Here is a 27,891-nt window from a genome sequence, read left to right on the forward strand (position 1 = left end):
GCAACTATGCAACGACAAAAAGACAAAAAAAAAAAAAAGGTGCATGCCGCGCGCTTCGCGTCCCAACCTCGCTGTACGCCCACGCAAAAAGTGGGATAGGATGCACGGATCACGTGCCTCGCCTCGCTCTGCGCCTGCCCGCGCGCGAGGAAATCGCCCGCACCTCAACGGACGCGCCGACGATGTGCTGTCCGGGAAATTTGCAGCCTTTGTATACCAGCTCGGGCAAGACGTCAGTGAGACAAGACGCCCATCGACGAGGCGGCCGGTGAAACGGAAGCACTTCGCTTAGCTATCACGAAAATGTTGATTGATTGATTGATTGATTGATTGATTGATTGATTGATATATGTGGGGTTTAACGTCCCATAACCGCCACATGATTATGAGAGACGCCGTACTGGAGGGCTCCAGAAATTTCGACAACCTGGGGGTTCTTTAACGTGCACCCAAATATGGGCACACTGGCCTACAGCATTTTCGCCTCCATCCAAAATGAAGCCGCCGGGGTTCGAATTAAACCACAAGTAAACACGATACAAATGTCCAAGCACATGATACAGAATATCGCTCTGAAAGCAAGCGTTCGCATATCTCAGCGGGTTGCTTATTGTAGCTTTAGCTAGCCAGAACTTTGTTGTAGCTAGGTGGAAGTTCTTAGCTATATCGAGATTAAGCATTGACTGATTGATTTGTGGGGTTTAACGTCCCAAAACCACCATATGATTATGAGAGCAGCCGTATAGTGGAGGGCTCCGGAAATTTCGACAACGTGGGGGTTCTTTAACGTGCACCCAAATATGGGCACACGGGCCTAGAGCATTTTCGCCTCCATCGAAAATGCAGCCGCCGGGATTCGATCCCGCTACCGGCGGGTCAGCATCCCTTAGCCACTGAACCACCGCGGCTGGGCAATATCTCGAGGATATTACACGCGATAATGAAATGAGAGGTACAATACGAGAGGCTTTCCGGTTCTTCGTCTGGCTGTGCGACACGTTCCGGGAACGTGCGCTAAAGCGTAGGGACAAAATCGCGGTGAACAAAATGAGTGCTCGTGGACTATTTCGGAACCACACAGTCGCACCGGGCCGTGGTTCAGGCGAGATCCGAGCGGAAACGCATAAGGCAGGTATATGAACATCGATCACAAACGTTCACATTAAAGCAAGCCGACCCGAGAACGACCAGACAAAAACATTTCTTTTACAAGATCTGAAAAAAAAAAAAAGTCGAGAAATGTTTTGGAGCGATCGCTAGGTAGTGGTCGAGCCCGCGATTTCTGCTAACAGCAGCCGTATTTTCTTTCACCAGATACTTTCACAACGGAGCTGGTGTTCGCATAAACTATCATCATTGAATGGTATCTGCATTCCTAGCGCGTGCGACCTCAATGACTGTGACGGCGCAGACTGGGGTATTTCTGCGGGGTATCAAACACCAGCGGTGGATCGCCACAGAACAGCGGGGAGACAGGTGATGTTGCACTGCGACTGTCAGCCGAGCAATCACAGCAGATAATTGCACGGTGACAATAAAGAGCCAGAAATGGGAGGATCGTTCACCTTTTAAAGACGAAAGCGCCTCCCCCCCACCCCCCGCACCCCATTATCGGACGTCACATTATCAGACCAGACAACAGGATGTGTGCAAGCGTTGGTTGCTCATTTAACAAGCACTCCCCGTTTAACGATCGCACAGCTTTTTCTAGCGTAAAAGGGGTGAGGAAGGGAGTCATGCATCAAATTTCAGAATAGAGAATTTGCGTGCAAAGTTGATATACGACGCAGGCACAAAACGCTTCTGTACGCGCTACAGTGGCCCCGAAAGATATTGAGTTGCATATACTAAAGCACCATCAAACAAACCATCAAAGGGAAAAGCCACTCTTGCTGAGATTGATTTGGTAATCAGGAACAAGGGGGAAATGTGAAACCAGTGGTGGTGACACCGCCTTGAAGCTATCGTGCGCCTCACCCACGATAGAACAGATGACGCCCATTTAACTCCAAACCGTTAAAGAGCTAGTTTTGCAGAAACTTCAGTGCCGGCGTCGATGGCTGTCAGCGAAAAATTATCTTGTCCGTGACCGAAATATCGAGAAAGATGCAAATAAAAAATACATGAGCAGGCGATGCGCGATTACGCTATCGCGTGATAGGGAACGCTATCGCGTTCCCTATCACGCGATAGCGTAATCGGTTCCGCGAGCATCGCCTGCTCATATATTTTATCCGTTTCAAGATAAACTTTCGACGGCGAAACTCAAGCGTCTTCAAAGTGTGTTTGTTTGCTTTTTAATTAAAGATGGCCTACACCATCCCAATTTAACCAAAAGTGCTGTCGATTCCAAAAAACTTGAGGCACACGGCCGTAAAACGACAAAACGATTCTAAATTTGTAACGTAACGCCTACGAAGTGACACAGTGAGTACGCGTAAAATTTCGAAAATGACGTAACACTTCAATAGTCGCAACCGCCTCAATGTTTCCTCTTTAGAGCGTCTTCAAAAAGCGGATAAATTATAGCACCAAGCTCAGTCGAACTGCGCCCCGCCGCGGTGGTCTAGTGGCTAAGGTACTCGGCTGCTAACGCACAGGTCGCGGGTTCGATTCCCGGCTGCGGCGGCTGCATTTCCGATGGAGGCGGAAATGTTGTAGGCCCGTGTGCTCAGATTTGGGTGCGCGTTAGAGAACCCCAGGGGATCGAAATTTCCGGAGCCGTCCACTACGGCGTCTCTCATAATCATATGGTGGTTTTGGGACGTTAAACCCCACAAATCAATCAATCAATCGAACTGCTCACTGTATCGGGTCTACAGTTTATTCTCCCCCTCTACATCGGAAAGTCAACAATTGGTACGATTGCGCGAGTAAACATGGTTTTGAACTGAGTCAGGAAAACAAACTTCGTGCCACATCCTTGCCCACCACAGCTACCGATAAGCACCAAATGTGTGCCATTTGCGATAGCGTATCACTGTATTGTCCCGGCAACTAGTCATATGTGACGCCACGCTCGTCAAACACAATCACCGCTTTATTTTAAGCTGCAATGATCCGTGTCCCCCCCCCCCCCAAAAAAAAGCAGTGAATTGCCTAACTCGCTCTCTGCCCAGCAAAGGCCATCTCACGGACGCCTCGATCACTTTCCCAGTAATTAAGGGCAGCTGGAAAATAAAATAAAAATTGACACAGCCTCCAGCATTAAAAAGCCACACAACGCTTGAAAGAGCGAATCTGGACGAGATCAGGAAACTAATCTGGTTTTTAATGGGTTCATTCAAGGACTTAGCTGGCGATGCAGGTTGGTTCTAGGTCGTTTCTGGGCTTTTGCTAGATGGATTCTCAGCGCATAGATTTTTCGAATTAAACCACAAGTAAACACGACACGGACGCCCAAGCACGAGATACAGAATATAGCTCTGAAAGCAAGCGTTCGATTATCTCAACGGGTTGGTTATTGTAGCTTTAGCTAGCCAGAACTTTGTTGTAGCTAGGTGGAAGTTCTTAGCTATATCGAGATTAAGCATTGACTGATTGACTTGCGGGGTTTAACGTTCCAAAACCACCATATGATTATGAGAGACGCCGTAGTGGAGGACTCCGGAAATTTCGACCACCTTGGGTTCTTTATCGTGCACCGAAATCTGAGCACACGGGCCTGCGACATTTCCGCCTCCATCGGAAATGCAGCCGCCGCAGCCGGGATTCGATCCCGCGATCTGCGGGTCAGCAGCCGAGTACCTTAGCCACTAGATCACCACGGCGGGGCCGAGATTAAGCATGATGTGGCTAGGTTGGGCTTGGTTATATCGAGGTTAAACTTGCACAGTGTGTGTGTGGGGGGGGGGGGGGGGCACGTACCGGTTTACGATGATAATTGTGTGACAGGCAGCACGATGGCACATACCCATCTGCTTACATTACCTTTCTTCATACTAATTGGACCAGTGGTGAGTACTGGGACTTATCCGATTTATGCGGGCACATAGCCATTTGTAATGACCGTTTTTTTTTTAAATACAAGAAACAACTAGCTAAACAATTCCGCTGTTACGAAGACGCGCGCGGGCCACGGCAGTTAATTCTCCCGCGTGCCACGTTGACATATAGGCCAGCAATAGCGAGCTGCGTTTACTCAATTCCATGCCAGTGTTGTTGCGGACAGACACGGATATTGCGACACACAGCGCAACCAAATCAATTACAAATGAGAGCGCTAAATTACGTACGTGAATCACGCGCATGCTGCAACCGTTTTTACACCACCGGGTAACAATCTTATCTCTTAATGTATTGCAAAACGAACCGCTCACGAAGACATCATCTCCTAAACTTATATAACCGCCATAGCTTTATCACTATGCTATACAGCATGGATCACACGGACTGAAGTACTGCGGCTTTGCTAAATGGTATTCGCATTATTTGCTCCCATATTGCGATTCATAGCTTTTTTTTTTTTTTCGTGATGATACGGGACTCAACCGCCAATTTCGTGAAGCTCCCCAAGCGGTCTCACTCTACGGATTAAAACATAACCGTGGAACAAAACTTGTATATAATTCATAATGATGCACTGTCTACAAATAATAGAACTCCAGGCAACGGTGAGCAACATGCATTTGGTCGCGTCGTAATCGCGTGTGCCGGCATATCTTTAAACTCTGGCTAAAATTACCTGGGACACTGCATATATATATATATATATATATATATATATATATATATATATATATATATATATATATATATATATATATATATATATATATATATATATATATATATATATATATATATAAGGGAAAGAAGTGTATACCTAAGGGCTCGTTGTTCCGTTTTTTAACACAATATTAATGAGATCTAACAGACAGTAATGCCAAGGAATGTACAGGGGAAGTTATTAGAACCAATGGAATGTAAATAAGAATAAGGAAAAGTGGATGAAAAAATAACCAGCCGTGAGCAGGAATCGAACCTACGACCTTCGAATAACGCGTTCGATGCTCTAACCACTGAGCTATATATATATATATATATATATATATATATATATATATATATATATATATATATATATATATATATATATATATATATATATATATATATATTCAGAATCGGAGTCCACAATGGCTGACCACTGGGCCGGTTGGTTCATTATCCACAGTACTACGGAGAAGACAGGGACTAGAGCAAGACACACACACTTGCGCTCTGACTGTCGTCTCTGTCCTGCGTGGTGGCTAGCCAGGGGGTGACACTCCACAAACCCGTGAGCCCCCTCCCTCCCGAAATGTTTTTAGCCGTGCATAGATAGCGCAAAATGATAACTTGCCTGCCCGGCCCCCACTTTGAATCAAGGTGGTGCCCCCCCACCCCCGGAAAAATATTTCTGCACAGAACCCTGCCGTCCTGTCTGCGCAATTCAACACTGCGGCGCCCAGTTTTTAGTTATTCCGGATATATGCATCGATACGTTTCTAGCTTCACAAATCCCCTTCACAAATGACCCATACACGAAGCATAGCAAAGGCGTTCTTTCTAGTGGCACCGCGAAGTGACATCTTGTTCGAACTCTCCCCTATATTAATGCGCGCTCAAACATCCTTCACTATCACGTGGACTCAATTTCGTAACTGCAGTCCACTGGATGAGGTGAGTTTGAGGACGTAGTCAGTCATGTGAGGTCCTTCCGATCGCGATCTATAAACGTCACGTGTTACTGGAGTGTTATACCAGTCGTACGTCACTTCCAATAGCGAGTATATAGCGATTATGAAAGTCGAGATGGAAATCACACCTAGTGACATCCACATTCGATCCTACGCGGATTACATTACAGGGTCGAAATATGCGTCTGTCTGTATTTTGGCCATACATTCACACACTGCTGCCCCTTTCATAGGTGAACAAGCCAAATGGCCCAAATAACCTAACACACCCCATTTCGCAACTATTGTTAGATGCAAATAACAGTATCGCAGAAGTGTACTCACATTATTTTAATATGAAGCATACCATGAGAAAAGAAGTATTTATTTCGCGGGAACTGATTGATCAGTAGAAGCAAAAGTAAATACCAAAGCTTTTGTTTGTATTTCGCGCCAAACAACGATGACGGTCATTGTGATGCCACTGGCACTGAATGCATGGTTCGTGCTATTTAGAAGTTCTAAAAATGTCCTATGTCAGTCACTTTGAGAATATTTTGGAATGCAGTCTTGTGCCGATACAAGTTCATTGTCCGTTCTTTTGTTGTTGGTAATTCACCAACCCCAAAAAAAAAAAGTTTGAGAAGACGACTCAACCCAAAGTGAAGACTGTTCGCTAGCTTGCACTAAACATTTAGCGATCCTAACAAGCAAAATTAACAATAATTTAGCAACATTAGTTAGAGCTAACCAGTTGCGTGAACAGTCATTGCCACGGGTCATTGAATACGTTCTCTTTAGTGCGTACTTCTAGACAGGCTGCAATTGCACTTCACGTACTACCGACGTAATTATTACTGCACACAACTGTGGCCCAAGAACCACGTGCGAGCTTGCACTAGGCAACATTTCGCGATCCTAACAAGCAAAATTAGCAATAATTTAGCAACATTAGTTAGAGCTAACCAGTTGCGTGAACAGACATTGCCCCTGCCCCGCCGCGGTGGTCTAGTGGCTAAGGTACTCGGCTGCTGACCCGCAGGTCGCGGGTTCAAATCCCGGCTGCATTCCTGATGGAGGCGGAAATGTCGTAGGCCCGTGTGCTCAGATTTGGGTGCACGTTAAAGAACCCCAGGTGGTCAAAATTTCCGGAGCCCTCCACTACGGCGTCTCTCGTAATCAAATGGTGGTTTTGGGACGTTAAAACCCACAAATCAATCAATCAGACATTGCCCCGGTCATTGAATAAGCTCTCTTTAGCGCGTACTTCTAGACAGGCTGCAATTCCACTTCACGTACTGCCAACTTAATTATTACTACACGCAACTGAAGCCCAAGGACGACGTGCGAGAACCATAAATGGAGGGAAAATATCACCGTCCACACAGCACGAGGCTCGCGCGGCAGTTACCCGGCCTTTCTCCGTCTGCAAGTGCGCCGTTCATTTAAAAATAGTGTGGATCGGGCCGAGACGCTTGGAGCGTGTAATTGCCCACCTCCTAAAGAGACCAGTGTTCGCCCACTCGTCACCGCCTTTTCCGTGCGCTGTGTACAGACGGGCTCCGAGAAAATGGGATAGGCACGCTGCGCATCAAAGCAGTCGACAGCCGCAAGGCAATCGCGACCAACGCTGCGTCGGACTGAGTTTCCGGTCCTCTCGCCAAGTTCCCACAGAATTGTGTGATCCGATCGAAACAAGCTGCTCAAAGTATTCTTCGCTTTCCCTCCTACGTTTAATCCCAAAATCACTGACAGAACGATTAAGACCGCATGAAGCTGCGCTAGAAACTTTAGTCTCCTTGGCTAGTCGCCCGCGCTGGATTGGGTTCCGCATCTTTATCAGACACACAAGTGCTGCCACAAAGTGGCGCAAATTGAGTTTCGAATGTTATAAGAAAACGCGATTTATTAATGACGCTAGAAACAATGTGTTTTCGAGATCGCATTTTTAGGGTCCTCGTGAACAATCCCGACTTTTTTTTTTTTTTCGGTAGTATTACTAACATCCTAACTATTGTGAAAGCATGATGGGGGCACAAACGAAACCATTTGAGCTCTCACAGGCAGGGAAGCCGTAAAGGAGCATAGGGAAGAGGCCGGCGTCTCAAAGACTGATCGATGCGAAGTAACGCGTTCTTGACTACCAAGCACTTTCACAAAGACGCGGCATCCAACTTGCGAAAGTGCCAGAAAGCGAGACGATTCTTGGCAAGGCGACAACTTCCTTGTTTATAAAACTTTCGTTCCGACAGGAACGAGAAACGGAAGTGAAAGGGCGAGTCAATTTTCTTAGGGAAACGACGCGGCGTTGATTTCCAAAAGCCGCACTGTGAGCCCGATGAAGGGCTTCCAAAAGTCCAGCTAATGTCATCCGCCGGTAATAATGCCCACACAAACGACCCTAAAGAGAGGTCGTGTGTTGGCCAATGTGGCCTTCGACACTACCGGTTACATTATGCGTCAAATATGACACCACTACGAAATATTTAATGCGTTAATCCATGACATTTAAATAAGCGCATCATATAGTAGTACGTGTGGAACATCGTCGGCTGTTTACAAACACAGGGTAACTGCTTCGTTTTGAAGTTTGCTCAGTTCACTTAACGTGACGGAAACGTGTATGACTCACGCCTACGCGAACGTTACCTAGGCACAGAGGGGCGAGCACCGTCCTTGCCGTGTGGAAAGGCAACGCACGTCGCACTCTTGACAGCACGCCTGCGAACTCGCGGTGCAAGGTATTGCGCTGGCCACTATCCCGAGCGTGCCGAATTGTCTACGGGGACTCGCTCTTTCGCGTTCCATTTGGGACAGGACAAAGATGAGCGCGGCTGCTTTGGATTAAGGCAAACAGGCCGCGCATCACAATGCCAGCATGCTCCCGTAATTTCGGTGAATTTCCGGCGGTTGCTAAGCGAGCACAATGGACCGCCTTGCTCGCGAAAGAGCGCGCTAGCAAGGCCGCTGGAGTCATACGCAGAAACGTATCGATTCAATCTAGCATATTCAGCCGAAATGCCCCGTGTTGTGCACTCCCGAACAATTAGGAACGGAGCTGATCAAGTACGCTACGTGCAATATATCATTTTAAAATGGCCATCGGCAGTCGCGACTCGGATGTCGAATGGGAAGACGCTCTTGCTTTAAACCTCAGCGTGAGAATGCCAGCATCGACAGCACGAGAGAAAGACGCCCCGACAAAAAGCTGTAGCATCAAAAAGCCTAAAAGGCGAGAAAGCGAATGAAGCGAAGGGCTTGGGGACACAGGCAGAGGAGCGTGAGAGCGTTCTAGCCCTGACTCGGATATCCGAAACAGACATTGTCCGAACTCCACTTACCGCAATCAGCTGTTGTTGCATATAGTGCTATAATAAAAAACAGCAGTTCAGAACGCATCCTACTGTCATCTGGTTCCGTGTGTTACACTCCGGCCCCGACAACAGAGGAAGGCTGTGTCAAAACAACGCACACAGACACTGCACTCACGCTCAGACACAAAAGTGAACTGTGGTTTGATACTTTGTTGTTTTTTGTCAAGATTTCCGAAGTTGCCCCGCGCTGCGCATGCGTGCGCGCGCTGCAAAGTTTTAATGGAGTCGAGAGTAAATTTTTGACGTACCCTCAACGCCAGCGGCGCTGCAGTCGACGTGCGCTTGGAAAATGGCGATTGAGATCGAATCAGCGGAGTAAGTTTCCGATACATTCATCTGTTTTATCCATCGACGCTGTTGCGTGGAACGAACAATGCCACGTTAATATTTGTTGCGCTCAGTTGCATCTTTGCTGCTTGAAGATTGAATAACCGTGCTTTCTCGACGTTATTCAATTTGAAATCTTCACTTCACGCGCATAGTTGGCCAACTTGAGTGATCCGAACATTTACTGCATCGTGTTTATTGTAGTTATGAACTGTTACACATAACGTAGAATGTTATTTTAATAGTTGCTTCACTCACCGTTCATTTTCCTGCATCCAAAATAAAAAATTGTCGCTTTCTATCGTTTTCTAACTTCACATCAACAAAACGCACGTAGAGAACACTTGTTCCAGTGATCTGAACATTTACATTGTGTTTATTCTCCGAGTTCAAATTTTACTACATTTCTGATCTGAGCTTTACAGCTCAGAAAGCTTGTTAGTGATTTTATTAGGCATTTGAACCGAGTGCTTAAGATGACTGTATCGAATTGAATTTTGTTGCAGCGTCGTTCGTCTCATACAGCAGTACCTGAAGGAGAGCAACCTCTTTCGGACTCTTCAAGTCTTACAGGTAACCGCCAGCTCACAAGCAGCGCCATTCTTATGTTACATAAGTGCTTCCTGCTAAGGAACATTGCTCTGTGCCATGTTACAGGAAGAGACGTCCATATCCCTGAATACAGTAGACAGTGTCGACAGCTTTGTCCAAGATATCCACAGTGGTCACTGGGACACCGTTCTCAAGGTTGTCCAATCGCTTAAGTTGCCGGACAAGAAGCTCATCGATTTATATGAGCAGGTATGTCTTTCTTTTATCTCATGCTTAACGTTGCGGGGAGGTCACACGGCGCCTTCAATTTGGCACGAAGTCTGCGTGTAGCGTAAATGTATTTAACTCATTTGAGCGAATTTTTGTGTGCTTCTTTTCACATAATTTCCTGTAAGTGCCAATGGTCAATTTTTACTTACATTTTTGACATGGTATTAGGCCAATAAAGTGTACAATGCGACCCGATCATCATGCTTAATAAGCTGTCGGTTGCATACATGGAATGGCATTTCTATTTTCTTGGTCATGTTATTTGATTGATTGACTGCCCCTCTTTTCCTGGCACAACCCACCATGGGGGATCGGCCATGAAACGAGCGGTGCCTCACTATATAAAAGAATTGTTCATAATCTTAAAATGTTAGACAATAGGTAATTATGAAATCATTTGCTAGATTATGTTAGATTTGTTAGAAAAAGAAAAAAAGATTAATGCCTTTAATAAATGTGCTTGATTAACAAATAAAAGAGGATGACCAATTTTTTGTAAACATGTTTTATTTCGATGAAGTTGCAGCCATATCTTGTTATTCTTCTTTCTCTTTTCTCTAGGTGGTGCTAGAGCTGATCGAGCTGCGTGAACTTGGCGCAGCTCGATCTCTCTTGAGGCAGACGGATCCCATGATCAAGTTGAAACAAGAAGAGCCAGAAAGATACATTCACCTGGAAAACCAGCTGGCACGCTCCTATTTCGACCCGCAAGAGGTAAACATAATGTTTGCAGCTTGCATTCTGAGCAGCGAGTGTTGTTGCATATGCGGTAGAGTGATGCAACTGTCCAAATTTTTGTGTGCTACAGACTAGCAGGTTGCCCCATCTGCGTACATCATAAATATTCAACCATGGCTGCATTACTGCTTGGTTGCACAAGATAAACTGGGGCATTTAGGTGAGGTTGCTTTCACAAGTGTTGGTTACAGCTTGCAGAGTGTGTCTTGAGGTAACAGCTTTATCTTCTCTGCACATCATCACCGCTGCTCACAGGGTTGCATTTGAACGTGCAGGAGCCGCATCAGAGCGTGCATGAAAGACTTGTCTTTTTAAAAAATGGTAAGGAGGCTTTACTTACAACAGTGATTGAAATGTGCTCAAGATGCCCAAGGGTTACATGGGATTCTGTTTATACATGTATTCACGTCATCAGCTTACAAAGCGAAAGGAAAATAAGTAAGTGATGTATAGCATTCCACTGTGTTGTCAATCAGAAAAACAGAAAAGAAACCACAATTCACCATAATAGAATGGTATGTTATTCAGGCTTTATCAGGAAAAAAAATATGCACGTTTCGTTCGAGTAAATGTAGTGACTTGTCCAGGCATACCCCAGCGGGAGCAGCAAAGAACGGCGGCGGACAGCGATAGCGCAGGCCCTGTCGGGAGAGGTGAGCGTGGTGCCCCCCTCACGTCTCCTGGCATTGCTTGGCCAGGCGCTAAAGTGGCAGCAACACCAGGGTCTTCTGCCCCCTGGGACAACCCTCGACTTGTTCCGTGGCAGAGCCGCCCACAGAGGAGGCCAGCAAGAGGAGGAGCGTTTCCCCACACAGCTGTCGCGCATGATGCGCTTTGGGCCCAAGGCACACGTCGAGTGTACCCGTTTCTCGCCCGATGGGCAGTTTCTGGTCACGGGCTCTGTGGACGGGTTCATAGAGGTCTGGAACTTCACCACTGGCAAAATCCGCCGGGATCTCAAGTACCAGGCACAGGTAGGAACGCCTGCAACAGTGACTGTGTTTTCTGCTCGGGACAAGTTGTGGGTTTGGTAGCCAGCTGCTTTGCATAATAGTTGACTCTTACCAGCCTGTCTCTATCAGTGAGCCCTTGTGGTGGAACTGTGTAAAAACATCAGTAAAACTTGCGTTGGGTCTAGTTGGTACATAGCACAAAAAAGAAGTTAACTTCTTTGGCGCAATCTGTTTCTTTCCTCGCCTTCTTTTTTCCTTTTTTCCGTATTGTTTGCGCCAAAGAAGTTAACTTCTTTTTTGTGCTGTGTAAAAACATATCTGTGAATAGAGGGCAATGGGTTCTTCAATGCTTTGGATAAGCTGCAAGGGTTTTCCAAAGGCAGGAAGCTTGAAAACTCCTGCTTTGATGCACATTGAAGAAGCTGTGTGCATGGAGTACATTTGAGATTTTCATATGCACTCTTTATCAAGTATATTAAAGTACATACTTATTTATATGTACACTTTATCTTTGCATTGCAAGTTTTTTTTTTTTTTTCATGATTGTGTGCAATAGTGCACTAGGTCTGTAAAAGGACCGTTATTTAGGTGGTAGATGTTGCATCTAGTTTTACCACTTGCCCTCAGTGTGTTGCAATACTGAAAGCAACAGTTTCATGCAAGGAAGAAGTTGCAAGATATGGAAAGCAAGTGACACCACAAATCTTGCTTTAAGTCCTGCTAGGAGTGCATGCTGATATGTTTTTTATTGTTGTTTTTTCTTTTATTCTTTTCAGGACAATTTCATGATGATGGATGACGCGGTTATTTGCATTTGCTTCAGCAGGGATTCTGAAATGCTGGCATCTGGTGCACAGGATGGAAAAATAAAGGCAAGTCTGCTAATAGTGTCATGCTTGTGTGCTTACTCGCACCTATAGACTTGTCTTGTGGTGTGTAATACCATCACATAAACATGTTGCACATACATGCACACTCTGGTTGGGGAGCAAAAACGTGTTAGTTATTAGCATACTGCACTTGAACAATGTTTATCTTTTTAACCTGCGTGACTTGAATTTGAGGCCCAAGCCATATTTAGCAACCACGTCATTCGCAGTAGAAATAATGCTCTAGAAGGTTTTTTTATTATTATTTCTTTTACTCCCTCTGTATTTTTATCCTCAAAGTGTATTATGCATTGTTATGTCTTTTTAACTTGGTCGTGACAACATGGAATGGATGGGCTGTAGGTTGGGATCATAAAAATTGTGGCGCAGCAGCTAGGAGAATGCAGCAAGAAACATTTCATTTGGTTTACCATGCTTTCTACTTCCTGTTAATACTTGAGGATGTCGGCAGAAGCTGATGCAGAAATTACAAAGAGACTTGGCGCGGTCGACGTCCATGACTCTTGCTTTGAGGGAACTGATGAAATCATTTCAGTTACCTGGTGGCTTTAGTACAGCTGCATGTGTTGTCGTGCAGGTGTGGAAGATCCAGACAGGCCAGTGTCTGCGGCGGTTTGAGCGTGCCCACTCCAAGGGTGTCACGTGCCTCAGTTTCTCTCGGGACAGCAGTCAGCTTCTGAGTGCTTCTTTTGATCAAACCATCAGGTGAGCACAGCACAACGTGCTCATTAAAAAGCCTTCACATTGACAATCGCAGTGTAGAGCAAGGGTCAGCAACCTTCTGAGGCAAAGGGCCAAGTTGCACGAAGCCGACATGGCGGGGGCGGCACGGGAGCATGCCGAGAGTGTGGGGGGGAGAAAGGCTTTGCTGACCAAGAGAAAAAAAATTTTGACTGGTTGACAATAATCGTCCATAATCAATAGGTATTGGTAGCTATCAATAGATAAAATAACAGCTGCCTATAATCAATACCATGATCATGAATAATCATCAATAGAATTATGAACAATCATCAGGGATTCTGACATCACTGTTCAGCCAAATGTAATGCTTCAGGTAGTAACGAACCTTTTACTCATAGTATGCATGGCATTTGTATTAGCCAAAAAAAAAAAAGCAGTTGTCGTTCAAGCAGGAACGATCATGCACGACTAACTTTCACAAATGGAGAGCAGGTGCATCTTACTGTGATAGGCGGAGCTTACATTCTTGTTTGTGATGTTTTATCAGTAAATAAGCCGATCAATCTTCAGGTTAGTTTTTGTGTTTGCATGCTCGCAGGATCCACGGCCTAAAGTCTGGGAAGCTGCTAAAGGAGTTTCGTGGCCACACCTCGTTTGTGAACGACGTCATCTTCACGCCCGAGAGCCACCACTTACTCAGTGCTAGCTCCGATGGCACGGTCAAGCTGTGGAGCGTCAAGAGCACCGAGTGCCTGAGCACCTTCAAGTCCCTCGGTGCAGCCGGGGGCACGGCCAGCGGCATGGGCAGTGACATCACTGTCAACTCAATCCACGCACTGCCCAAGAACCCCGAACATTTTGTCGTCTGCAACCGTTCAAACACAGTCTCCATCATGAACATGCAGGGACAGGCGAGTCCCTGTTGTACATTTGTCGGCATGCAAGTTGTGATAATGTATGGTTTCGCACTGTGGAGGCGTAAATAGTGTGCTGCAACAGCTTTGGGCTGGCATTTCTTCGGACGTTTATTTCAGATTTACCAGTTCAGCATAGCTGGCTAGTTGCTTCTGCTTCCTTTTTTTTTTTCCTACAGCTACAACGCAAACCACTCAAGAAAGGCTTAGATGTACAATGAAAATGACAGTGAGCCATGGGACTCGATTTTTCTGTTCAGCTATTGGCAGTACGAATGAATGATATTTTAGTCTAAATTAACAGTCAGTTCCTCCAGAATTGGGGACATCTGAAACGATCTCCTTGTGTGATCCTCAACTTGTCATCTTTTTCGCCGGTGCACATTCAAACAAGTGTGATGACTCTCTAGACCATTACAAGTTTTCTGGCATACAGGACAGCACACTCAAATGCTGCAGCTTGGCCTTTAGGCATCTTATATCTGTGCATTGGTTCTGTGCAGATTGTGCGCAGCTTCTCCAGCGGTAAAAGGGAAGGTGGCGACTTCGTCTGCTGCACACTGTCTCCAAGGGGAGAGTGGATTTACTGCGTGGGTGAGGACCACGTCTTGTACTGTTTCTCCACCGTCTCTGGCACGCTTGACCGGACGCTCACGGTGAGTAGACAGCCTGGCGTTCTTGACATTTTTAGGTCAGTGACTGTGCACACCTTGGTAACGTTTTAGTGGATCTCTGAAATGTTGTGAGCAGTTTTAAGCACTGTGCTCTGCTGTTGATTCTTATTCTGGGGTAGGTACTGTTTTCTCATTGTGTTTTTACTAGGAGTGTTCGAAAATTTTTCCCCATAGTGTTTACCATTCAACTCTATTTACCCTGGAATTCGACTATTCAAGGTATTCATACTTCTGGAAAATAAAATAGCACTTACACTTGCCAAAAAATGAGATCACAGCACTTCTGTATGATGGGTGTAAACCTTCTCCTAATGAACTGCTGGCCTATCAAAAGGTTAATGGCCGTCACCACAGATTCACGCTATGTGACTAAGCAGCTAAATCGTTGCACACTTGCTAGAAAGAGTGCAGCATAAAAGCAGCAGAAGTGCATATCGTACTTCATTGAATACAATGCACACTCGATCTTCAAGAGCTTTAAAAATAAATATGCATCTACACATAATGTTACAGGATTTTTTCGAGCTGTGGCGTGGTCCCGTGGAATGATCCTGGGTTGACTATCGAAATGAATCCTCACAAGTGAAATTTATTCCGCTGACAGTTACTTTCCTTCAGTGGTGTAGTATTACTATTTTTAGGGTTACTTCTGGATACACCTTGATCATTTGCCTATCAACCTTTCGAGGGTCGAAATTGTCAGCCAGTGCAGCCCACCTGAGTAGATTTTCTTTATGGCTGGTTTAAATTTTTCAGGCAAATCTATTTCAGAAAATGATGTAATAACTGTTTTCTTCATAAATGGCCAAAAAGTGTGTTGTTACATACACATGGTTTATTCGCAAATAACAGCGAGATAAATTCTAGAAAAAGCTTATGCAACTGCGAGAAAAAAATAATGTGTTGTAATGTGTTCGTGTAGTTCACATGTACAAAAATAAGTGCATGAACTGGAGTCAAGTGAAAACACGGATGGAAAAAAGTCACCTTTGATCTAGTCAGCATCGTGTTTCGATGCAGGTTTTTGAGATGTTGCTCGCTCATCAATATCTGTATCATAACTTGTAACTAACTCTTCAAACGATAGGCTGACATCCAATAAATCGGATTCCGATCTGACGATTGAGTGGCAATTTGAAGGAATCACCCCTATACTCACTTGCAGCAGAGAAATCAGAGCACACTTTCATTGCACAAGCGGGCTGTGCAATATAAAGATGTATAGTTGCGTGCGCATACAGTAAGCTAGAACAAGTCATTAAGCTAATATAATTCATTATTGCCAACTAGACGGAAGCAGTTTTTACGAGTCTCCAAAACAAAAAATGCAACACCAGTGGCATTGTTTGTTTCAGTCAGCGCCTGCATGGAAACGGGCGTAATGTTATTTCAGGAAGCAATAAACGAGAGAATAGTAAAACGGACACCCTTTGCCTATCAGTTATTGTGGGCGCAAAAAGCAGAAATCGCCTGAAAAATGCTTCCACATGCCTAAACATGGCTGGATGTGTAAGCAATAGTCAGAATGGTGCTGTAGTAAAGCATAAGAAAAAAACTGGAGAGACATCAGCACAAGAAAAACTTCCCTTGTATCCCCGCAAGGTGGCCGATATGCTAAACAAAAAAATTATCAAAAATGGTGTAGTTTTAGAGCATACAAGCGATGACGTATATGTATGCCATTGACCATTTCGGAGTCGTTTACGAAGGACATACATCGACGTGATGAACTCTGGTAGGGTTAAAGGCATGTTACCGTGAAACGCTCCGTCTACACAGAACTGCTCAAGAATGCCTCAAAGTTTTTTTTATAGAGAGGTGGATACTTTATTTTTGGGCTATAGAAACCTTTACTGGTCAACATGCAGCTGAAGATTGTTTTGCTAGCACCACTCACGGACACGGGTTTCGGGCATGCAAAATAGATGTGACATAGTTATCTTCAGCATGCGAAATAAGTGTCCTTCGATAAGGACTTCTGATTTACATTTTACTGGGAACAAATTTGAAGCAAAGAGACTCTAGTTAAGCATGAAATTAGCATTTGTGGACTACCTTTTAAATGTGCTTTGTCACCATTTGGCATGGCGATGTCGCTACATCTGCAATAACTGGCGGTCCGGTGTTGCTAATGCTGCTGATGTGTTTTGGTTTCGTACTTTAATCAAAACGTGCTTTCAGCCTGCGATGTAAAATTTGTATCACCCCAATACCGCAAAATATTGAGTTATTTTGGCTCGTGTCAATATTGCACATCACTTCACCAGCGTGACTATGCTAGCAGAACTGTTTCATGTTCATGCAGCGAACAGTGCCGTGCCACTATATCCATGAGTCACGGTGCAGGAGAAATGGTCATGCCTTTCAGTACATTTTAGTGCAGAAGCATTGCTTTGTCAAATTTGCAAAAGCACATTTCCCTTTCGCGTTTGCAAAAATGGTGTGTGAAAAACATGTGACCTCCCCCCACATGCAGCAACCAATCGCAGCCGTGATGTAGGAGAGTGAAATCTATGTAGGTAGTAGATGAAGAACTTTTGACTTCAGCTCATCAGTTGGGCCTCCACAGAAGTCGAAGGAGGAAGAGGGGGAGTTAAGGAAAGAGTGTCTTCTCCTCCCGTGTTGAAGGGGCCCTGAAACACTTTTTCAAGTAACCATGAAATGAATTCACTGGAAGAGCTTATTACCTCGCAAATGGAACGCCGCAAAAATTTTAAGGATACGTGCAGTACGAGGGGAGTTACAAAGATTTGTCACAAGCTGCAATTATAGTCTTTCTTTTCTCGTGCAGACGAAAGCGCTGGAAGTTGAGCAGGCAGAGATGGCAGGGCCACAAAAAAACGTCAAGCGCGCTTCGCAACCTTGAGCACTTTTTTTTTTCTTTTTTTCTTCAAATGCGCTGCTTTTTCAGTGTGATCGCGCACGTAGACATGTAGTGACCTCCCGCGGCGATCTCTGTAACGAGCGAGCACACCATGTTCAAATCGGCCAATGGCTGATAGATGGGTCGTTGACGTGTGATTTTTGGGCATATAACGTGATTTGTCGAGAGAATAGAAAGCATTTTTTAGCTGACTTTGATAATTTATTGTGAATTCAAGGCCGCGTGCTGTGCTATAATAATATTTGTCTCGCGAGTTTGCGGGAGCCTATACTACCGATCGGCAGCGTTTTCTGACCATGCTCAAAAAGTGTTGCAGGGCCCCTTAAAGTGTCATGGCCACTGCTTTAGTTGTACAAAATCATGTGAAAGACACAATTCATCTGCTGAAATATTCATTGTTTACATGACAACTAGGGAACATCATTTAGCAATGCCCCTACAGCGCTTCACCAAATTAGCCATAAGAAACACTTTAATGTTCCCGTTTCCTGAAAATATTCTTGGGTATTCTCTGCAAGTTCACTTAAAATCATTCTAAAAAATATTTTATTCAAACTTTAATATTCAAGTTCACTTCGCACCCGAAATTTTGATATTCACGCTGCTCTAGTTTTTACAGGTGCCGTCATTTGATGTTGGAAAGTGCTGCATTACAGTGAACTAGAATACTGCATGAGCTGACTGAAGTGTGTAATGCCTCATCAGCGCTTAGGATGCAAGACTAGATACATTTGTTTCGATGTTTCAAGGTGAAAGGTGCGGGGTTGACACATAAGAGACAAATACAAGGTGCATATATACAAGCACACCTATTGCATAAATGTGTTAGAGGTCATGTCTTCTATGTGTGGGTCATCTTGTTTCCTTTCACTTCAGATCATTATTGTATGTCACGGAGCATTGAACCCAACCAGCAAACAGTAGCTCTAGCTTTGTATAGTGTGAAGTGACTGCCTGGTCAGACACCAGACTTGCCTCAAGTGTGTGTGTGGCAGACTTTGGCGAACTGAACTGGATTTCAGCGTGTCATATGAGAAGTTTGGAAGTGTACACACATTGCATGCATTGTTTCAATAAGTCATTGCTTCAGCAAGTTGTGCAGGTGTTCACTGTCAGCTTGAGCTTCTACAGCCAGACAGGAGGTGTGGCATTTTGATTTAATAAAAGTGCACCCTATTTACCTTTGTTCTAAAATTTCTTGTCAACCCCACAGCACAAAATAGCTCTTATCTTCATGCAGCAATATTGGCTATAGAAAGAAGGATAAGTAGCTCTAAAGGCAAGCACATTGTCATGTTATTGTTTAAAGGGGCACTAAAAAGAAACAATGACTTAGTTTATGTCTAAGAACTCTAGTGCCACATGTTTCACTATCATAGATTCATTATTAGTGGAGAAACTTAAGGCTGAAGTTTTATTTTTAACTTTCGCACCAAAATTTTTACGTGCGACGTCATCATTTTGAAAATGCATTTTCATATTTTTGTGACATTGGCTCAATGAAATTTTCTGTAACTTCGTATGCTAGGTCTATGGCATCCACAGATGACAACGTACGGGGGGTGGGGGGTCAAAAGTTTCTAGGCCACACTGCCATATAAATACATGGAATAGTGGCAGGTAAACTTCTGACCAGCCCTGTACTTCATTTTTATTGATTAGAAGTTTATGTAGTACCCAGTAGACGCCTTCAAAATCTACGACATCATTGTGTTTGGCACGGGAATCTCAAGGTGCCATCTCCAGTTACCTTTTGCAAGATTTTTGGCTTACCTAGTATCGTATTTTTCAGATTTTGAAATTGTACTTCAATAATACGTGAAAAAGCATTTTGCTCATTAATGACCTTAAGATAAACTGTGCACAACTGTGAGCAAGTCATTTAGATTGTAGCATACATTTGGGACAAATATGTACAATGCCCTGCAACACAATGGTAATGAATGACTGCAAAGAAGCTAGGCTATCTCTGTTGTAATTGCCCATTACCTCATTTCTGCTTAGTTGCTGCTTCACCGTCTTTAATTTCTTGTTTTTACTTTCAGGTTCACGAAAAAGATGTCATTGGTGTTTGTCATCATCCTCACCAGAACCTCATTGCTACATACAGTGAAGATGGCCTTCTCAAGTTATGGAAACCATAAAACGGCATTGTAAATAAATACTGCGCAGTGCAAAAGTAAAAAGACATGTTTGTTTTGCGTAATGCTCTGCTCGTTGAATAGAACCAAACATTTGACATTTTGTCTCAAAGGTAGGCACCGTTGCATTCTCGAAATGTCACATTTTCCCATTTCAAAACAACTGCTTAGGATGCCCAAGGGAGGGCATGTTTATTTAATAATTGAAAAGTTAGTACGTATAGATGTCATATGCTCTCGCTGTTCAGCAAAGAACTGCTTTGTCTCTGAAACAACCATAGTGCCCCTGCAGCAACGATTTGGAAGAGTCACTGCTTGCAAATATGTTGGTTTCTACAGATGGCAACAGCTGTTTTGCAGCAGCATGCATACGAAACATGTACTGTAGGCAACTTCAAATAGTAAATTATCAAACTGAAGAGCAAATACAATTTGACCCATATTTGAAACCTAGAATATTTGAAGGCCCCTAGTCAGCAACGGCATTCCTTTTTGTGTTTAATCTGCTTTGTTACCAATGCATGCAACAATGAAATTCACTCACCGCAGTTCAAAATTGCAAAATATACTTTGTTCTTAAATGTGCAACAACAGGTGCATGCACGCGACAACAATAAAAATATAACTTTTTCACAGACCAAATGATTTCACTGGGCAGGCACAACATTCTTCCCCTGTGGTGGATGGTCAGTAAATGTCGTCTGTGCAGCTCGTTTCTTCACTGAAAGTTTTAACAAAACCATTCAGCATGCGTTGAGTGATATTGGAGGATCACTGTAATTTCAATACATCACTTCAACAATTTGGAAATCTCTGAAGTGGTAACAGGCTTAGGATTTTCACTAAGCAGACGTCACTTTGACTCAGCCACAGTTTCACAATTAGACAACGCTCTTAAAGGGTAACAATAAAAATGGGATTCGTAAATGCATTCATTAAGCCAACTAGACATGTTAATTAATGTAACATTATTATTTGCAAGTACTTCACATGAATAGGCCGAGTAGCATCATATGCTTCATCCAGTTTAACAGAGCAATGAATCGGGCTACGTGATATTAGTTCACTGTCTTAGATTGTACAGTACCTATGAACTGGAACAGAGAGGACATATGCTTGAAAGGAAAACTCAGATTGGCATGAAGTGTAATCTAAGTCACTGTTGATATGTGTTGTACATAGAACAATGTGAATAAGCAAACAGCATGCTATACTTTTAAATTATGCTCCGGAATAAGAAGAAAAGAAACCAACCGCTCCTTCGGCTCTGAGCTCATTTACTGTTTCATCATAGTGAGCATCAAAAAACAACAGTGTGACCGGTCGGTTTCTTGTGATAACTTACACACAAATGCATTAATTTGTGCATTTCAAAACAATCATTCTGGCATTGGTTATTGGCTCATTGCACTAATATCTAGTGTGTAAATAGAAGGACTAAAGCAATAAAATAAAAGACTAAAGCAAGATTTAACGAAGGCACACTTCTTTTTTCATTAAATGACTGCCTGAACCATAGCGAAACTAGCATTATGGTAGCCCTAATGATTTTAAATATTCTCATTACTGTAGAAGTAAACACACACATTAATAGACAATTGCAAAGCCAAAATAACGAAATTGCCAGGCTAATTTGTTACTGCACCTGCTTTATTGCTTTTATTCATGTAATAATAGAAATACTGTTCTTAGAAGCTAAAAAACTAGCTAATAATAATATCTATTTCGTTAGCACTCTTTAGTGAAAGACCAGCATGCTAACTACACAATTTTTTTTCTGCATCTGCATTAAATAGGGGGCTATAAACTTAAAAAACTAGCATTGTGGAATATTAAACTAATCTCATGTACTGTCGCCTTAGCTCAACAGATTAAATGCAGATGTTCAGCCTGTTCTATGCTGACGTCCATGTGATAAATGCACCTTTTAATTAATGTTATGCAAACTATGGTGCACCTTTTAATTAATATTATGCAAACTATGGCAGCTTCATGTTGTATGGTGTTTAATTTGCAGTGTTCTTCTATATCTACGAAAGAGTTTTGGATATCGAGGATGCTGACCATTTATGACATCATAATACAATCACTCTCTTAGAAGAGCTTTACAAACACTCTTCCACGTAATCCTTGAATGGATTCGTTAAACGAGTTCATTGCCTCATGAGTCGTCAGCCACAAAATTTTCTTATAATCCACTAAATACAACTGGAGTCGCTGCACCTGCAAGCTCACTAAAGCTACACATGGGAGGGGGAATGGCAAGAAGATGCTTCCCTTTGTAAAAGCACCTCACAACCTTGAGCTTTTCTTTCTTTTTCTTCGAAAGTGCGGCTCACTTTCATTGTGATGGCAAACATGCATGCGGGCAAAATAGAGGCATGCTGCAGTATATGCAGCAACTGTGCTGTTCGCGATGTTCATATCAGCCCGTCGACTTCAGGTTTATGGCAATATTTATTGAAAGAAGCGGGAGCAATGTTTAGAGGACTTTGAGAATTAAGTGTAAATTCCAGGCCGTGTGCGGCATTGTAATGTTCAGCTATGTTCTTAGGAGCCTCGACTATCAATGAGCAGTTTTACCACCATGTTGGAAAGGTGTTGCAGGATTTCTAAAATATTAGCAATGAATGTGGCAGCCACACACTTAAAATCTCTAATGTCATCATACTTCTCTAATGCTGCACAATTTCTACAATTTCTATACCATGGCATTAGAATAATGTAATTGACGCTAGGTACTTTTTATACCAACTTTAGCATATAAAAAGAGAGTGCAGACTTTTACAGTTGTCGGCATAATTTTTAATTTTTATTGTACACAAGTGATGTTGCACACCTTCTGCAATTTAAATAATATGTGTCTCTACTCAATGCATACTACAACTTTATAAATCTATCTCTGAGAGCCCCAATGGAACACTTTAACCTATGTGTGGCATGTGCCATACCGTTAACCCACCTTCTCATTGCATGTAACTTTTTCGTTACGAAGAACTTCTTGCCAGTGCAAGTTTTGGGGATCTTGAGCCTTTCTTAAGTACCTGGGCACATATTCAAGTCCGTGGTCTCCCTTGGACGAATAGTTGGCTATGTAAGGCCTTTGCAACAGCTCTTCTCGGTAGTCCTTCAAGAAGTAAATCCACGCCCTGAGTCTTTTCTTGGTCTTTTCGTCATTTGATTTGCTTGTAAGTTCGATATCTTCTTCAGTGCGAAGGTAGTACTTGGGATGAGACTCAAAGTCATCCAACATTGACAGCATTTTGTCGTCGACGCTGTAGAGCTCCCCCGATATACTCTAGTAAGGAAACAGAACAAAACTGTAGAGTTCTGTGGCACGTTTTCGGCAGTGTACATTGACAGTATAGTGAGAGCAGACAAGTAAAAAAGAAAAGTTGTTTTAACATTAAAATGAGGGCAGTGTGGATTAATTGTCATATGTGTGATCACATAATCATCATTGAGAGAGGTTGACCAGGTCTGCTTAAATACTGCTTAGTTCATGTAAACTAATAGGATATTATAATAATAGAACAAGAACCAAACAGAGGAGAATGTAGTTAATAATGGCAGGTGTACATGAAGAACTATGTTAGAAGCATTTCTGTAGTTGTGCATATTAGGCTAACAATGGTGACACCACTGTGAGCTCTTCAACTGTGTTTCTCATCTAATAAATCACAAGAGAAACATAACTTTAGCTACTATAAAAGTGTAAAAAAAAATCTGCACTACTTTATAGGCAAAAACAGTCTGCAAGTGTAATTCTGAATGAGAGTGTCAAATTCGTGGTATTGGCAAAAATATACATTTATCCATGCACATGTGTTTAACCTTCCATTGCCTCAGTGGACCACAGTGATCAGACAGGCGCAAGTAAACTGTAGCCCTTGATGTCTGTTTGTACAGACTGCTACAAAAGAGAAATATTGGCATTGTAGTTTTTCTACTGCTATTACTCATAACAGTAACAGAGTGTGGTCACACATGTAATTAATTAAGGATTGCATATTTCATTTTAGTAGGAAGTGCAGCCACTATTACACACAAGACACAACACAAGCGCTTAACTTCAACTAAATGTTTATTGCAAATGTCAGAGTTTATAAAGGGGGTGAAAAAGAAAAAAATAATAATAAAAGGCAGACCAACAAAAAGCACATGCGCCAGTCCCGTACATTACATATCCGTTACTATCTATCACCCCATCCAAAAAAAGTTCTTTCTGTGTGAGCAAGATAGAGGGTGCACTAACACACTCAAAATCATCACGTGTCATTTCCGCAGCTTCTACTATGACTTTGAGTGTGTTAGTGCACCCTCTATCTCGCTCACGCGGAGAGAACTTTGTTTTTTGTATGGGGTGATAGATAATAACAGATAAGCAATGTACAGGACTGGCACGTGTGCTTTTTGTTGGTCTGCCTTTTATTATTATTTTTTTTCTTTTTCACCCCTTTTATAAACTCTGATATTTGCAATAAACGTTTAGTTGAAGTAAAGCACTTGTGTTGTGTGTTCTGTGTAATGGTGGCTGTGCTTCCAACCAATATGGATTCATACCAACTGGGCCGATAGAATTGTTTTTTGAGTTGCATATTTCAGCTGTGTTCTAGGTATATCACAAGCCTTGTGTACTTTTATCTCCTGTGTAAAAGGAACTGCACTGAAGTAGCTCTCAAGGTCTATTGCTTTCAGAATTGCCAAAGTTGGCAGTAATATGCTGACATAAACCAATCTCAACTTGAGAATGTAACTGAGGTTGCAGAGTTATATTTGCCAATTAAATTTATTTAAATATTCTTTAAATTATGTATGTGTGTGTGTATGTGTTAAGTGTTTCCCGATGTGAGCTACTGACCTATCATCGCCAACCTGACCTACCTCCACTACAAAGAAAGGCCTTTTCTAAGGATCTATTATAATATACACCAAATAATCTGAACCTGTATTCGTGAAGGAAACTAGTAAATAGACCAACTTAACACAGTTCCTTTGTATCATCAGGCAACTGTTGCACATGACTTCTCCTATGCACTAGCTACTCTCGCACATTGCACGAGCTAGCGCAATTGCGTTTGCTGAAACATATACACACCAAAAAATAAAAACTAAAGAATGGCACTGAATAACTAAGAACTGGATACACCTTATGAAATCAACTGGTGATGATATCTAATGGCTGAGCTTACAGCAAATAAAAGTGTACTAAGTGTTTTTTTACTCTATATCTAAATTAATTACTCTCCTTATGTACTAGTGCAGTCAATGTATGGGGGTCGTCTTTATTTGTGTTTTACCTATTTTTGAGTTAATGCGGTACCGTATTGTGTACTGCTGTGGCCTACGTTTTATTTGTGCTACAATGGGCGCAGTCGAGGCCTGTTTACCTTAAATCAACTGTGTGGGCTCATTTAGTTTTTTGGGGCTGTTAAGTCTATAAACATGCGTTAAAACTAATGATAAAAAAATGTTTTTGTAAGCGGCATCATCGTCAACGCACGGCATCGTGTGCGATATTGACCCGTAAAAATATAATCAGAATACAGAAAATTCATAAATCATTTGACCAACTTCAATCTAGCTGTGCCGATTCTGAGGAAACTAACACGCTTCGTAGTTAATGAGTTTTAAAAGTAGTTAATGAATCTTAAATAGCTATTATGTAGTTAACGCTAACCAAACGTCGAAGCAGTTTCAGTTCTTCCGCACTTCAAAGCCCTCCGGGGCCTTATTTGGCAATGATAGATTGGCAAGTGCCGGAACAGAAAATAAAACAAAATATTGCGTCTCTGTGAGAATCACATTGGGCAATCACGCGAGGCGCTTTCGATCGGGATCGCTGCTCGATTGCGGCAGCTGCCGCACATTTACGCAAGTTGCAATTAGCAGCCAATCACGATCGAAAGATTCGATTCCTGTCGAGCCTGTAGTCATATGGCCGATATATGCCTCCTCCCTTCGAATAAAATTCTGGTTACGCCCCATGTGAGACAACAGAAAGCAAAGCGAAAATGACGATCGCGAACTATAAGCACGGTAACTTACATGCCCTTTTCCTTCGCAGCGCAGTAGATAGGGTATATTGTACGACGACGCAATGACCAGCGGCCACTTCTTAACAGTCACGGCGTTCCCGATCAAAGTGGCCTTGCCGTTCTCAGAGTCCTTCATAACGTGATTGTTGGGCTCGCCGGTCTTCAGGGTTCCGTACACGAAAACGTGGTGTGTCGACTGGCTCGCCATTGCGGCCAGGAAACGCACGCCAGCGCCGGTGACACGCAACAGTAGTGAGCCGCGGAGTGCAGAGATCGGCATTCAATTCCCGCACAAACATAAACACGTGACGGCCAGCTGAGTTGCGGCAGTTGCGGAACAAATGGACCTATGAAATGGAGGGTTCTCTGCCTACCGGAAGTAGATTAGGCAACTAACATTTTTTTTTTTTCACTATGGTTTTCGCATTGCCTCCGCGATCTGTGCGCCCCGAGCTACCCGCGCGACGCAAGCACGAAGGCCATGTTTGGTGTGCCTCAAGTGCTTGTTGCCGTCAATTTGTCAGCGTAAAAATAAAACTATATTGCTTTTGCGCACAAAAACATTTTTTTACAAAACTTCTATAATAAAAAATAAGTTGTGGTGCTACCAACATGGGCTTTGAGGGACGAACGACATTGATCGGGAACCATGGCGCGAAAATTGTGTTGTTCGTTTGCCACGCATATGCAGTTTCCAGTTTCTACGCGGAAAACCGAAAAGTCGACGCGATACAAACTGATAAAAACACCGCTGTTGCGAATGCGTGTGCAAACCACATCCCCAGCGCCACAGAATCCCATAATCAAAGTGTGAAAGTAAGGCGAGATTTCTTATAACAGCGCTCAACTCTGAAGACTTGTTAATTTAGAACCTACAGTGCCCTCTTTTCTTCCTCAGTGAAGTCGGTACCTTACGGCCTTGCTATTATCGAATGCTTTTTCGCAAAGGCAGTCTCTAATAATCCAAACTTAGACAGACAACTAGACGATCGAACAGATTTCATTGGAAGTGGAACGAAGAAACCACACCCAGACAACACAAAAAGTCCTAAGGATGCCCCAAACAAGTACCTAAGTCCCACATTCTTTAAAGGAAGTCGTATGGATGTCCTGTAGACTTCAGCAAACGGATGTCCATTAAATATCCCTGAAGAGGACGTGAATGAATGGATGCATGCGTGAGATCTGCATACATCCACCCATTCATGTCCTCTTATGGGATGTTTAATGGGCGTGGTATATATCATCCCACGCGGTTTCAATTAATCTACTTACTGATATTCTCACATATATATGCACGATAATAAGGGTTGCAGCGCGAGCACGAATGTGCTAGAAGAAACAGACGAAAGTCGAGGTACGGAAGGCAAAGAGGACAACACGAGTGCTGACTACCAACTGAATTTTAATATTCGCAGCACACATCATAATATATACAACAGGCAACCTTTGAACAGCACACGTGAGCAACGTGACAAATTCTGGGGAATGTTCTGATAAAAAGAAGGTACAAAAATGCTTAACCCTTATCTAAAAGCGCAAACTCTTTGTCATGCAAGGCCACCGAACGTTGGCTCACGCATCCGTCACCATTTTTTCTAATAAAATACGCTTCAGCTATTTCCCGAGTTAACTTGTCCATGTGGCGTGCCAGCACACTCGCGCCCGGAAATCGAGGCTGGCACCCGCAGCTTTTGCAGTGCAAAACAAGGTTTGAACTGATTCCTTTGCATATATGATTCATATGTTCTCCTAACCTTTTATTAATGCACCGCCCAGTTTGGCCTATATA

General features: G+C 43.2%; 3 protein-coding genes across 5 annotated transcripts in view; 1 reads left to right on the forward strand and 2 right to left on the reverse strand.

Moving 5' to 3' along the window:
- LOC142790160 (disintegrin and metalloproteinase domain-containing protein 10-like) overlaps positions 1–9,179 on the reverse strand; it is a 45,144-nt gene extending 35,965 nt beyond the window's left edge. The window contains exon 1 of the mRNA XM_075885161.1: positions 9,002–9,179. Within this exon, the coding sequence (XP_075741276.1) occupies positions 9,002–9,059 (58 nt within the window). The 5' untranslated portion in view covers positions 9,060–9,179. The remainder of the gene's footprint in view (positions 1–9,001) is intronic.
- Positions 9,180–9,264: 85 nt separating this feature from the next.
- On the forward strand, positions 9,265–20,108 carry LOC119171783 (Smu1 spliceosomal factor). The gene is made up of 10 exons (XM_037422619.2): positions 9,265–9,349; positions 9,868–9,934; positions 10,019–10,162; positions 10,745–10,897; positions 11,509–11,895; positions 12,651–12,746; positions 13,342–13,469; positions 14,047–14,359; positions 14,866–15,018; positions 19,966–20,108. The coding sequence occupies exons 1-10, from the start codon at positions 9,324–9,326 to the stop codon at positions 20,062–20,064; spliced, it is 1,566 nt and encodes a 521-aa protein (XP_037278516.1). The 5' UTR covers positions 9,265–9,323; the 3' UTR covers positions 20,065–20,108.
- Positions 11,784–26,452, reverse strand: LOC119171784 (gamma-glutamylaminecyclotransferase). Of its 3 annotated transcripts, XM_075885162.1 has the most exons (4): positions 26,110–26,452; positions 23,106–23,359; positions 20,700–20,782; positions 11,784–11,905 (listed from the first exon to the last, which is right to left on the reverse strand). In XM_075885162.1, the coding sequence occupies exons 1-3, from the start codon at positions 26,377–26,379 to the stop codon at positions 20,749–20,751; spliced, it is 558 nt and encodes a 185-aa protein (XP_075741277.1). In that variant the 5' UTR covers positions 26,380–26,452; the 3' UTR covers positions 11,784–11,905; positions 20,700–20,748. The 3 variants fall into 3 exon arrangements, with proteins under 3 accessions (XP_075741277.1, XP_037278518.2, XP_037278517.2); XM_037422621.2 differs by lacking the exon at positions 11,784–11,905 and having other exon boundaries at positions 20,611–20,782; XM_037422620.2 differs by lacking the exon at positions 11,784–11,905 and having other exon boundaries at positions 20,611–20,782; positions 23,024–23,359; positions 26,110–26,451.
- Positions 26,453–27,891: the final 1,439 nt, after the last annotated feature.

Source organism: Rhipicephalus microplus, unplaced genomic scaffold (assembly GCF_043290135.1).
Source record: "Rhipicephalus microplus isolate Deutch F79 unplaced genomic scaffold, USDA_Rmic scaffold_74, whole genome shotgun sequence".
Taxonomy (NCBI): Eukaryota; Metazoa; Arthropoda; class Arachnida; order Ixodida; family Ixodidae; genus Rhipicephalus; species Rhipicephalus microplus.

Excerpts from the sequence above, each read along its gene's own strand:
- LOC119171783 (XM_037422619.2), top strand. The coding sequence starts at position 9,324 with ATGGCGATTGAGATCGAATCAGCGGA. Across the intron at positions 10,163-10,744 it reads TCATCGATTTATATGAGCAG|GTGGTGCTAGAGCTGATCGA; the intron begins GTATGTCTTTCT and ends TCTTTTCTCTAG. Across the intron at positions 13,470-14,046 it reads TCTTTTGATCAAACCATCAG|GATCCACGGCCTAAAGTCTG; the intron begins GTGAGCACAGCA and ends GCATGCTCGCAG.
- LOC119171784 (XM_037422620.2), bottom strand. The coding sequence starts at position 26,379 with ATGCCGATCTCTGCACTCCGCGGCTCACTACTGTTGCGTGTCACCGGC. Across the intron at positions 23,360-26,109 it reads GCTGCGAAGGAAAAGGGCAT|AGTATATCGGGGGAGCTCTA; the intron begins GTAAGTTACCGT and ends TTTCCTTACTAG.